At 54.2% G+C, this 12391-nt stretch overlaps 1 protein-coding gene across 1 annotated transcript; it reads left to right on the forward strand.

The window, feature by feature from the left end:
* Positions 1-1614: 1614 nt before the first annotated feature.
* On the forward strand, positions 1615-8091 carry NT5M (5',3'-nucleotidase, mitochondrial). The gene is made up of 5 exons (XM_015876589.3): positions 1615-2256; positions 4356-4456; positions 4848-4908; positions 5146-5260; positions 5450-8091. Exons 1-5 carry the CDS (start codon positions 1993-1995, stop codon positions 5605-5607), a joined length of 699 nt encoding a protein of 232 aa, XP_015732075.2. The 5' UTR covers positions 1615-1992; the 3' UTR covers positions 5608-8091.
* Positions 8092-12391: the final 4300 nt, after the last annotated feature.

Consider the following 12391-nt stretch of genomic DNA (forward strand, 5'->3'; position numbering starts at 1 on the left):
AATCAGCGGGCTCTGCGGGAGGCGCGCGACGTGCGTCACTTCCGCTGTCTCGCGAGAGCAGACGCCTCTCCCCCCCTCCCGCTGCGGTTGTTGGGGTAACAGCGGCCCGGCCGGAAGTACCGCCCCGCGCGCACTGCGGATGGAGGCGGCCATCTTGGCGGCCATCTTAGCGCCGGAAGTCGTGACTCAGCAGTGCCCACGGGTGACGCGGTGATGGCGTCACCGCCCCTCCCGTGTCATTGCCGGGCCCTGTGCCGCCGTCATGTCCGGTGCGTGCTCGGTGCCGTCCCGGTGTGCCCGTGGTGGGGCTGGACGTGCTGCAGGGCCGCACAGTGCCGGATCAACGCGGCCTCTCAGCGTCTCGAGGCCGTTCTGTGAGGGGACGTTCGTTGAACAGCCGATGTGGGGCCTCACAGAGCGGCTGTGGTCGGAATGGCCCTTCAAGGTCCCTTCAGAGCACGGCCGGCCCTATCACTGCCATCATGGTGGCTCAGCTCAGTGTCTGTTATCCGATAGTATATGCATAACGCTCCTTAATATCAGGGGACAGAATTCATCCCCCTGGTGCTGTGTAGCAGTGATGTTAATTCAGTTTGTATAAGCACAAATGTCTTTTTCATCCCTAGAGGAGCCCAAGTGTGCTGTGCTGAGCTGCCGGGGCTGCCAGGCGTCCTGTGGTGTGTGAGCAAAAGCAAGACTTTGTGCTTGGCCCTGGAAGACAAAGGCATCATCTCACGGCTTAGGAAAGTAGTGAAATCCCATTCGTTGCGAAGAGTTAAATGTATTTCTTACCTGCTTGAAACTTCACATTTTCAGTTTCACATTTCCTGTTACATACACCGCTGTGATGGGGAATTCTGTTCCTCTGCTCACTCGGTGCCCTTCACCACAACCCATCTGCCCTCTATGTGCAACAAGGACAACACACCCCGCTAGGAAACATTCCCTATTTGGAGGACAAAATATCTTGGATCTGCTGAGTTGAATCATTGCTTTTCATGTCCCAACTCAGCAGTTGTCTAATCCTGTTAGTCACACTCTTGATGCCTCCCTGCTCTTCAGTGCTTTAAATCCCCCAAGTGCTTTTTGGCCGTAGTGATCTGTGGTCCTGTGTCAGAATACGCAGCCCTTGGTGCTGTTTCTATGTCAGCCCTTCACTCTGACACCTCGAGTCCCTCCTTTGCACAGTCAGTGTCCGGGTATCTATTAAACCTTCACATCACACACAGCTGTCACATCCAGTCAGACTCTGGACAAAGTAACTCATCCCGTGCATTGGTTCCAAGGGATGCACTGAATGTTAAGGCTGCAAAAACCACTGCATGGGTTACATCTGCACCTGCATCTCCTGCACGCAGCCCAAAACACGGTGGCTAAAGGGAGGCAGCAGGGGGTCAGCAAAGATGCTATTGCCGACCGCAGAGCGAGCCGTGCAACAACCCGAGCCCCGCAGCCCCAAGACACGGCGGGGTAGGGGAGGGAGCGCGGCTGCAGCGGCTTAAAGCGGCTGTGAGGCACGGCCGAGCCGAGCTTTGTAGGGCGCTTGTGCCGCTTTAAGGCGCTGCCGCCGTTCCGGGCTCGCTCAGGCACCGGGAAGAGGAACTGGGTTTTTGCACTGCCGGGTCGGGGCGAGCGCTCCGCAGTGCCCCGTTCCGCGGCTCCCCGGTGGTCCCGGCCCGCAGCCCAGCGCTCGGTGCTTGCTGCAAGGGAGGGATGGGGTGGGGAGGATCTGGGGCGAGGAAGAGCCACTGCACCCCATTGCCTCCCTCCCGCATCCCCTCTGCATTTCCTTTGCATCCCTTCCGTATCCCCTCCGCACCCCTTTTGCTTCCCCTCCTCAGCCCCTCTGCACCGCATTGCACCCCCCGCACTATTTCCCAGCTCTTCCTTGGAAGAGCTGTGTGCTTGCAGCCTGCTTGCTTGAAATAACCTCTTCCCCCAAACCCCCTCCCCAAGAAAAGGACGCCCCCCCCCCCCCAGCCCCTCCTTGCCATGATTTTGCTGAGCAGCATCTTGCACCTGCGGCCCCGGCACTGCGGCCCCTTGGCAGGGCTGGGCAGGGGGTCCAGCCCCACAGCGGGGTCCCGCAGAGCGTTGCGTGTGCTGGTGGACATGGATGGGGTGCTGGCTGACTTTGAAGGAGGATTCCTCAAGAAGTTCAGGGCCAGGTATCCTGACAAGCCCTACATTGCCCTGGAGGACCGGAGAGGCTTCTGGGTGTCGGAGCAATACGGGCGCCTGGCTGCTGAGCTGAGCGTGAGTTTGTGCATCTCCTTGTGATCCGTGCAGGGCTGATGTTTGCTTGTGGGTGCAGGGAGGGTGATGGGTAACACCCAAACTTAGGGACATGTCTGCATGCAGCAGTGCCTTGTGTCCCTGAAATCCAGCAGTTTTAATGCATGTCTCCTTTCCCTGCATGTGTGGATGGAGATGGATACAAGGAATTCTTGTCTTCAGTGGCACGGTGCCTGCAAGAAGGGAGCATGCATGGGATTCAGGCTCTTCTATTGGCAAAGTCCTAAGCAGCATGAAGAGCTGAGGGGTTGATGTGTGCTCTGTAGTTGGGATGGGTGGGAGGCATCATCCGTGCAGTAGGGTCGACTCTGAAGGTTGGACAGAGATAATGCATGATAATACTTTATAGTTTTCTGAATCTTCACTTGTTTGGATGTACTAAATGAAATAAGGTCACCACAGTCACGTAAAACCTCCATATCTGGGGCTGAAATAACAGATCTCCTACAGACCAGCCCTGGGGCGGCTCTGCTTTCACCTTGCTCCCAGATCAGGGGTAAGGAGAGCAGGAGCTGCACTGTGCTGTGGGAGCATGGCATGTTCCAGCCCCCCTTCATTGGTGAGCACCATCAGAGGAGACTGGAAAACAGGAGGAGAAGATACCAAACAAATGGAGAACAGCAGCACATGGTGCACAGAGCCTGGAAGGGTGGGGAGTTCTGGATTTAATTGTTCACAGGGAGAGAGAAGAAGCAGAAAATCAAGGTGGAAGTTCTCAGAAGGGGCCCATCCTGCTTGGCACAGGGTGGGATCTCCAGCCTGGGGAACTTCTGCACTGCTGTGCTACAGGGAGATACTTTGAGTGTAGGAGCTGAGTGGGTTTTTTCATCAAGATGGGCTCAGTTCTTCCCCCATTGAGCTTGATTGCAAAATGCTTTTTGACATAAGTGGAAGCAGAATAGCTCTGGAAGTCATTGCTGTAAGAAAACACTTCAGTGCAGTTTGAAGTGCTTTGCTGCATCAGGCCACGTCTCTCAGATGTCTCTTGTGCAGCTACATCCAGTTTCCTAGGAATAAAACATTGTCCACCAATAAGAGGCAGAGCGACTGGAGTCTGAATGTCTGCCTGGACCATTGGCAAGCTGCTTGGGTGCAGTTCTTTTCATTGGGATTCTACATTCCTTTTCTCTGTATTTCCTCAAATAAAGCAGCAGAGGTGCTCAGAATCAAGACCGATCCATCAGGGCAGGGCTCCCATCATGTTTTCTCCCAGCTGCTCAACTGCATTTTAACACCAGGACATGGCTGCTTCCATGCTGCAACACTCCCAGGCTCTCCTCCATGAGGACTCTATGTCTGTGCAAAATAATTGCTTTTCTTGGCAGCTGCCAGGTTGCTCCCTGTTTGAGGGAGCTCTGGATGCTGTTCCTCAGAGCTGTGCAGGGCTCTGCCTTGTCCCAGACCATCGTTCCTTGTGGTCTCTTTGCTCTGCTCTCCCTTTGCACCACACCAGTACAACACAGCTGCAAACCTGGATGTTATGTGTTACAAACCTTGCTCCATTTGCCTGGGCATCCCTGAGGAACTCTGTATGCATTCATCCTGGCATATATTTCTTCCTAGAATACACTGTTTCCTATGAGAACAGCCTGGCTGATGTTTTAAATGATGTAATGGAGATAAATAGGGCAGACAGCATCTTGAGTTGAACTGCATCACACTGCGGCACAGGAAGCAGCCCACTTCAGCTGGATCCACATGGCACTGCTCTTCCAAGCACAGACCTGAGGTTCAGTTCAGTGCTGAATATTCTATGCTTTGAAGCAGCTTGCTTCCCACGTCAGACTGGACAGACAAAACTAAGCCACCAACCTAAACTGTACAGGGTGGATGCAGGTTACCAAGAGGGGACCAGAGCCAACTGTACCCCATCTAGCTGCAGATGGCCCTATTCATTGCAGGGGATTTGGGCTACGTGACTGTTAAGGGTCTTTTTCACCTCAAACTGTTCTACTGTAACTATGATATTTCTCACTGCTTATATCCATGCAAAATGTGTTCATGCAGAGAGGGGAGCACCAAAAATCCCTGTGCAGTAACAGCTCTCTTCCTTCTTGCAGGAGAAAGCCATCAGCATCTGGGAATCCAAGAACTTCTTCATCGAGCTGGACCCGCTCCCTGGTGCTGTAGAAGCTGTGAAGCAAATGTCAAATTTGGCAGAGTGGGTACAAACCTTCCCAGGGTATTTGGGCTTGTTGGGGGAGCAGCAGTGGCTTTTCAGGCTGATCTGCCTCCTGGCATCAGTGCTCATTGCAGAGTCAGTGTTGGGAGTGCTGGGCATGGGGGGAAGGAGAAGGTTTTGACTTGCTGCAAATCAGCTGTGTGCATCCCCTTCTCTTCAGCTGTCTGCTCCCAGCAAGGGAAGCGAAAAGGAGAATGTCCTTGTGAGTGTGGGTGCACAACCCGGGGGTGGGATCTTGTGGGTTGACACCTTAAATCCCCCTGATCTGTGTGTGGGGGCTGCTTTGATGCCAGGCTGGGCATGCAGGGACAGCTCAAGGGGAGCAGGCTTTGGCCACCCAGTGACACTGTCCCTCTTTCTCTCTTGGCAGCACTGATGTGTTCATCTGCACAAGCCCTATCAGGAAGTACCGTTATTGCCCTTATGAGAAGGTGAGCAGGCCTGTCCCACAGCCACGACATTCCCTGTTCCATCAGAATTGTTCCCAAGCACTTTTGTAGTGCTGTCTGTGCTCTGCCAAATGCATGCACTTGGCCTTAGCATTTCATATGATGTCAGAACCTGCCTACGTGTAAAAGAGCTTGTGCTCCAGCAGCATCCTTCCCACTGCTGAACTATTTGTGGAGGTGCCAGGGCTGCCCATGCTCACCATTCCCTTTGCCTTGCAGTATGCCTGGGTGGAGAAGCACTTTGGCCCTGAGTTTCTGGAGCAGATTGTTCTGACACGAGATAAGACGGTGGTTTCTGCTGACCTGCTCATCGATGACAGACCTGATATAATTGGTAAGGGCATTGCATAAGAGGCAGCAGGACTAAGCATGTATGGGTGGAATCAGAAGTGGCTGCTGGTGTGTGCTGGGCCCTGCCCTGCTGCTGATGTTCTCATTAGAGGGATTTGTCTGCAGGCTGCAAAGTGGGGAGGGTGCCTCACAGTGGGAGAACTCAGCAATCTGAGCTTTCCTTGCTTTGCAGGGGCTGAGGTGAACCCCAGCTGGGAGCATGTGCTCTTCACTGCCTGCCACAATAAGCATCTGCAGTTGGAGCCGCCCAGACGTCGGCTGCAGTCCTGGTCTGATGACTGGAGAGCCATTCTAGACAGCAAACGGCTGCCACTGGGCCACGCAGCCTAAACCCTGGCCTCCATCCCGTCCTCCATCCCAGCTGCCTGCTCATCTCCTCGTGGAGTCCTCCTGGAGGCCGACACCATGGGCAGGTAGACGGACAGATGGTCAGACACCTATGGGGTAGGAAAGGAAGAGAACCTTGGAGCAGACCTCAGCCCAGTTACTCTCTGTGCCATGTTGGACCCTCGGTGTCATCTTCCCCCTCTGGCATGGCACAGGACATTTCTTTGTCCCTTCCTGGTGGAGTCATGCCATGATGGATTTGTCCTCCTGCTGTCATGAATGATCCACATCCACCCTATGGCTGAGGAGCTGCTGCAGCTGAGAGGGGCTCTGGTGCTGATTTGGGAAGGAGGAGCAGACATTTCATTAGCCAGGAGCTGTAAGAAACTCAGTGAGCCCTCACTGGTGGTGATCCATGGATTTCAAAGCCAGGGGGTGTGCATGTGAAGGCTACATGGTCCATGCCCCATATCTCTCCTCCTGATCATGTCCAAAATGAGCCTGACAGGAGAGCTCTGGGTGTGCGTCCACCCAAGGATGGATCAGCCCTGGTTGGTGCCAACTGCTGGGCTTGAGCAGTGGGACATTTAATGCCACCAAGCATCATAAAGCCATTGGTGCAGAGCTGCATGGGAAAACATAAAACATGAGGTGGTGTAAGAGGTACAGCATCTCAAAGAAGGGAGCAGAGCACCATGGGGCTGGGCAGGGAGCAGGGTGAGGCCATCATGCTGCTGCCTGCTTGGGATGTGGCACCTCTCAGCTCCCTGACCCTGCCCCATCCCCCAAACAGCAGCAACCTTGCTCCAGAACGTGGCCACTGCTGCCTCTCCTGGCTCTGTGGAGGAGATATTGTGGTGCAGATCCCTGTGGTTGTGCAGCTGTCACTGGGTGCTGCAGGGTCTGCCTGCACCATTTGAGATCCCACCACTATTCTCTTCTCTCCTGCCCAAGGACTTGCTCACCAAAGGGGTGAACTTCTCTACTGAGATATGTGGCCAGGGTTGGTCACAGGTTGCTTCTTGCCTTGCACCTTTATCTTTCCCCTCCTCTCTCATCCCCATCAACACAAAGCAGTCTGATCCCAGAGCCACATAGCCAACAATCAACAAATTTCAGCAGTGGTCTGTCCTGCCACGTGTGGGACCTGCTGGGGCTCTTGAGGTTGGTACTTTGAATCTGTGCCTTCCCCAGCTGCTGTGGGGCCAGGACTGAAGCCCGAATTGCCTCGGGTCTTTCCAAAAGCAGCCCTGTTTGTTGGAATAGGGACGTTATGTTAACATTGCATGGTTTGGGAGTAACATCCCACAAGGAGTTGATTTTAGTTTTTCCTGTTTAAACCACTGTTTGATTCTCCAGGTGTGAATTCAGGCTGTGCAGCCACCCGAGGTGCAGCTCTGCTAAGCATCACACACTGCATTGCATAGGCTGCGAGTTGACTTTTTGCCCACTGATACTATGAACTGCCCGATCTCTCTGGCCTGTCTTTGAGCTGAAACAAGCTGGTATGTTACTGTGGTTGCCCAAATGCAGCCCTTGGGCAGACCCCAGGGACATGGCTTCCTGGACCCGGCATCCCCTTGGTGGGATGTGTGATGCTGGAGAGGCCACAGGGGTTCACACCAAATGAAAACAGAGCTGGAGCTCCTCCTGTGTCAGGCTCCTCCTGGACACACTGAAATCCCATGTGGGTTGCTGTCCTATTACACTCACTGTGTTCAGGGCCGTGATGCAGCTCTCCATCACAGTGTGGTCTTTGCGTTGCTCAGATGGGCTGTGCAGAGCTTTTATTTTCAAGCACCCATTAATAAAGCAGAGGCTGCTGAGGAGCACTGCAGTAAACATCAAGTCTTTTTGGCATCTGGCTTCCCAAAAAGCAGAGTTTGGGTTTTGCAGGTTCACCTGTGGTTCTGCCTTTGGCACAGGGATGGGGTGTTTGCATCCAGGTGCTGGGAGCCCACTCCAGGCAGCACGTGGCTCATCCCAGGCTCCCCTCCTGGCACGGAGGAAGCAAACCCTGGTGCTGGGAATTGTTTTTTTCCCCTATGTTTTCACTGCCCTGTGCAGCTTTAAAGACAGTTTGATTTTTCTCTTCCAGTTCAGACCACTGTGTTAGATGGTTGCAAGCACTCAGAGGTTACATTTGTGGTTCACTGGTGAGTTCGAACCTGCCATGGCTTGGATCCTGCCTAGATGCAATGGCAAGGAAATATGTGATTCAGCCAATGCCTGAGATGTGCATTTCTGAGCCCAAGGGGCAGCACGGGTCGGACCCCCTCCCCCACAATGCTGGGGGAAGAATGGAGCATTTGCAGCAGGGCTGGGATGTGCATTCCCTTGTGCGTGTCCCTGGCACTCACAGAGTTAACCAAAGAGCTTAGGTTTGGGGCTTTTCCTCTCAGTTGAGCATGAAAGTGGCTACAAAGAGATGCATGTTCCCATTGCCGCACTACGAAGGAGACGCACAATAAACCTCTCTGTGCCACAGCCTCAGCCTCTCTATGGGGTCAGTGGGCTCTGGGGGGATGCGACTGCTGTGGGGGACTGAGGGGCACCCATGATGGGATTGGGATGTTTGACCTTGGGATATCCAGGGACATCTGGTGCTCCTGGTGAGTTTGTGCATCCCCCAAAAACCACTATGAGGCCAAAAATCTTGCTGGAGTTTGGACAACAGCTCCTTCCTGCCCTCACAGCTGCTTTTAGGGGCAGCCTGCAAAGCCCCACTGCGAGCACCGGGCTCTGATAGCATCCCTTACCCCACATGAAGGATCCTAGAAGCAAGGAAAGCACCTCTTGTGTGTCAGCACTGGGGGCTGATTTTGGCATTGCTCAAAAGCTGTGGGCGATGTGGCCAGTTCCATCACCTGGGCGTAGACATCCCTCTTAAAGTCACGATTTCTATTCCAACCCATTTCAGCACAGCAGGACCTGATGAGGTCTGAGCAGGCGATGCTCATGGTGGGTCATTCATTAACTTGCTCTCACATCGGCCAAAACCCAAACATCTTGAAGCAGGGGAGCAGGGCTGCGGGGTTGGGGTTGAGCCCAGCCATGCCATGCAGGGGGCAGCCCTGACGCAAGGCCTGCGGGTGGTGGGGGCCACCAGCAGGGAACGAGTGGAGGGCTGAGTCACCCGAGTACGCAGGCAGGGAGTGAGCAGAGCAGGGGATGGCTCAGCCCTCGGCAGCAGCTGGATGGGGTTTTGGTCACTGTGCCCCACTTTGGTGTGCTGAGCTGAGCGGGTCGTGCCTGGCATTGGTGCTCAGAACCAGGGCCTGCAGCGCGGTGCTGCCCTGTAGGCTATGGGCAGGATGGCAGTGGGGATGCAGGAGAAATATCCACTAGAGGGGACTGTGTGATCGTGTGTGGGAGCATACAGCTGCCAGCCCAGCCTCAGAGCAAGATCTGGTTCCTTAGCACAGCACCCTGCACGTCTCATCCCTGCATCTCAGCCCTGTTTGCTATCCCTGCATCCTAACCCTGCATCCCGTCCCTGTTTCTCATCCTTTCATCCCACTCCTGCACTCATCCCTGTATCCCACCCTTGCATCCCATCTCTGCATCCCATCCCTATATCCAAACCCCACTGCCCCTCAGTGGAATGGAGGAGAGACTCAGAGGGCAAATTCATGGATCTGAAGAACTAGGGGGTCTATAGGGTTCATGTGGAAAGTACTGCTGGAGAACAAGTGAGCTGTGGGCCCCTGGCAGCCCAGAGCATCCCTCATCATCCTCATCCTCCTGCTCAATGCTTCCAGCTTGGCTCTGCCCTGCTTCCCCCTGCCTCCCCGGTTCTCCCCATGATCCCAGTGTGGGATTTTTCATCCCAAATCCCACAGACATCCCTTCATTCACTTCTCCCCCCCCCCACTCATCCAAAATTAAAGCCCCTTTTGGGGGGCGGGACAGTGGGTGTTGAGGGTGGGGGACACCGGAGGATATTCTGATGATTTCCTCTCACCCCTCAGCACCAGGACGTGTGTTCCCTCCTGCCAGGATTAATGGGTTCTGCTCCTGTTTGTACACAAGGACTTGAGTAATGCAGTCCCCGGAGGTGGAAGGCTCCCCGTGCCCTGGCAGTGCGTGGAGGCTGGGAGACCTCAGTGATGGCTGTAGCACTTCCCTGTGTCCTTCGGGGCTCCGTACACGTTAACCCTGTCCTCCTGGCAAAGGCCCCACGAAATGTTTGTCTGTGCCTGTGCTGACAAACACGAACTCTGACGGAACACGCTGTGTAGGGCCTCCACCCCTCAATCCCTCCCCAGGGCTGCAGCTCACGGCTGTTTCCTCTGCACGAGGCCACTGTGCTGCCAACCCACAACCTGCTGCAGCATCTCATAAGTAGCTCTTCTCTGGGGCTTGGTGTCCTGGAGCAGGAGTGTGACCAGGGGAAGGGTTCGACCCCATCCAGCTCCGTAAGTCCCCGGTACAGGAAAATGATGGGGAAATGTTTCCATCCAGCACGTGTGTGGGTGCCAGAAAGGACGGAGCAGGCAAACTGCATGCACATGATCTGCAAAGTAAAACAGGGAAAGCATGCGGCTGCCAGGGCAGCATCAGGACCTGCTCCCATGGTGGTGACACCTGGGGTGCGGCAGGACAGCTTGGTCCATTCCCTCCATCCCTCCCCACAGCATCCCAGTTTGGTGGGACAATGTTGGGGACCACCTGAGTCTCACCAATGTCACAGGGTGCTGGGCTGTACCCCTCCTCATCAGCCCCATGTTCCTGGTGGCTCAAAGGGCTTCAGAAGCACCCAAACATTTGGGATTGTCTGTACCTAAGGAGCCATGAGTGCTTTCACATCTCTCCCACTATCCTCATAGCCCCCACCATGACCCAGCCCTTCCCAAACCCAGCTGCTTTCTGCATCCACCCACCACGTCCAACCTGTGTTGGCACAGCACCTGTATTGCACATGCAGCATTGTTTTCCCCAAACCCAGGAGGGCAGCAGCAGCCCCATTGCAGCCTGCACAGCCGTCGGAGCAAACCAGCTCTATCCTGCTCAGTGCCGGCTGCTTCTTTACCAGCTAGCTAATTCTTGCTTCTTCTTCTACCCAAGCATTGGCAGGAGGTAGGGGAGAACAAAACAGCCCTCGGGGGGAAGTTACCTTATTAATTAACGAGCTGAGAGCTTTGCAGAGATTGTGCAGAAGAAGAGAGAGAAAAAAATACATCGGGAAAACTGGGCAAAACCGGAAAGGCTTGAGTTCAATTGTCAGCCCAATTAACCTAGATCCGTGCCCTCCCTCTGGATGAATAGCTCATTATTATGTAATTGCTTAGGCCCGGCTCTTGGTGGAGAGAAATTAAAGTCAGACACTTAACGAGGCAACCTGGTGTGGAGACAGGACGCGGGAAAGCACAGAAGCAAAGGGAAGGAGAGCAAAGGCACAGCGAGATGCTGCTGCTGCTGCAGCAGGGAGAGCTTGGAGGGCTGCGCTGAAGCCATGGGTGCTTGGGCTGTTTGCACCATTCTGGGCCCCAAATGTTTTGCTGGGATGGGGGATAACTTGGAAAGGCGCTGCTGGTGCTGCAGTTCCATGTGTCACCCTTTGGAGCTCGGCTCTCCCTTGCAGGAGCTCTGAAATGGGCTCTGAGTTTCCCTGCAAGTGCTCTGGAGTTAAATTAAAGAGGAGCTGTGTTAAATTAAAATGGCCACTTCTCTTCCTAGTGGGTAAAATGGGAACCATGCACCGAACTGAGCACCAGCAGAAATTAATGTTTGTGAAGCTCTGGAAAAGTGCTAAGTGCTATCGGCAGTATTATTGCTATTTATTATTGCTATTTGTTCCTGTGGCAGCGCTTTCTCTTCCTTATCCCAGAGGGGTTTTCCCCTTTCCTGTGTAGATGTACCAGTGCTGGGAAAGAAGAATCAGTACCTGTGGGTTGGGGCTGTTGGTGCTGGTGGGAGGGCAGGAGCTGCTGGGGTGTGGGCTGCTCTGTGCAGAGACGGAGGCCATTGTCGTGTCCAGCCATGGATGAGCTGGTGGATCCCTCTGCTCAATTAACCCAACAAGGCAGCACTGTTTCCAACATCCCTGCTGATATCTCTTTGCTACCAGCTGGGCTTCCAGTGCTGCTCGTGGCTTAGGGTGGAAAGGAGCCACCAGAGAGAGAAAACCAGGAGCCAAAGTGGGTGATGTGCTGAGCTGGGGCTGCAGGAAAGCACCTGCACTGTGCTACTGTGGGGTGCTGAGGGCACCCTCTGTGTGATCACCCACAAAGCAGCAGAACAATGGGGCTGAGGACTCCTGCTGAGCTCCAGACTTGATATTTTGCCTTACATCCTCCATTTTCTCTCTATAGCAAACCCACAGCACTGGGAAGGCAGTAGGGGTGCACAGGTAGCCCTGACCCTTGGGCACAGCAAGCCAGGGCCCATTGGTTTCGCTAAGGTTGTTTAGGCCAAACAAAAAGTAGCAAAAAAAACAACCCAAACCACCCAAACCAGCAAATGTGCGACGAACAATTTGTGTGTGGTTCAAATTATCTGCGACTTTTGACCCAAGATTAAATCTAGTGTGTAACTGGTGGTTATATACGGAGTCACATGCATGGGCTTAACGGCAGGAACCCCGTGTTCTTCAAACAGAGAAGAGTAGCTGCCGACTGCTGGCCGCTCACGTTTCCTCTCCCAGGCACCCCGTGGGCTTTGCATCATCCTTTTTAATTCCATCTTTACAAAGCATTTTTTGTCCGACCGCTATCTTGAGCCGGGAACAAAACAAACCAAGCGGTGCCGTAAGCAGGCAGCCCAAGGCAGGCTGATTTCCCATCAA

This window comes from Coturnix japonica, chromosome 13, assembly GCF_054131305.1.
Source record: "Coturnix japonica strain WE chromosome 13, WE-NBRP24, whole genome shotgun sequence".
NCBI classification, from domain to species: Eukaryota; Metazoa; Chordata; class Aves; order Galliformes; family Phasianidae; genus Coturnix; species Coturnix japonica.

Excerpts from the sequence above, each read along its gene's own strand:
- NT5M (XM_015876589.3), top strand. The coding sequence starts at position 1,993 with ATGATTTTGCTGAGCAGCATCTTGCACCTGCGGCCCCGGCACTGCGGC. Across the intron at positions 2,257-4,355 it reads GCCTGGCTGCTGAGCTGAGC|GAGAAAGCCATCAGCATCTG; the intron begins GTGAGTTTGTGC and ends TCCTTCTTGCAG. Across the intron at positions 4,457-4,847 it reads CAAATGTCAAATTTGGCAGA|CACTGATGTGTTCATCTGCA; the intron begins GTGGGTACAAAC and ends CTCTCTTGGCAG.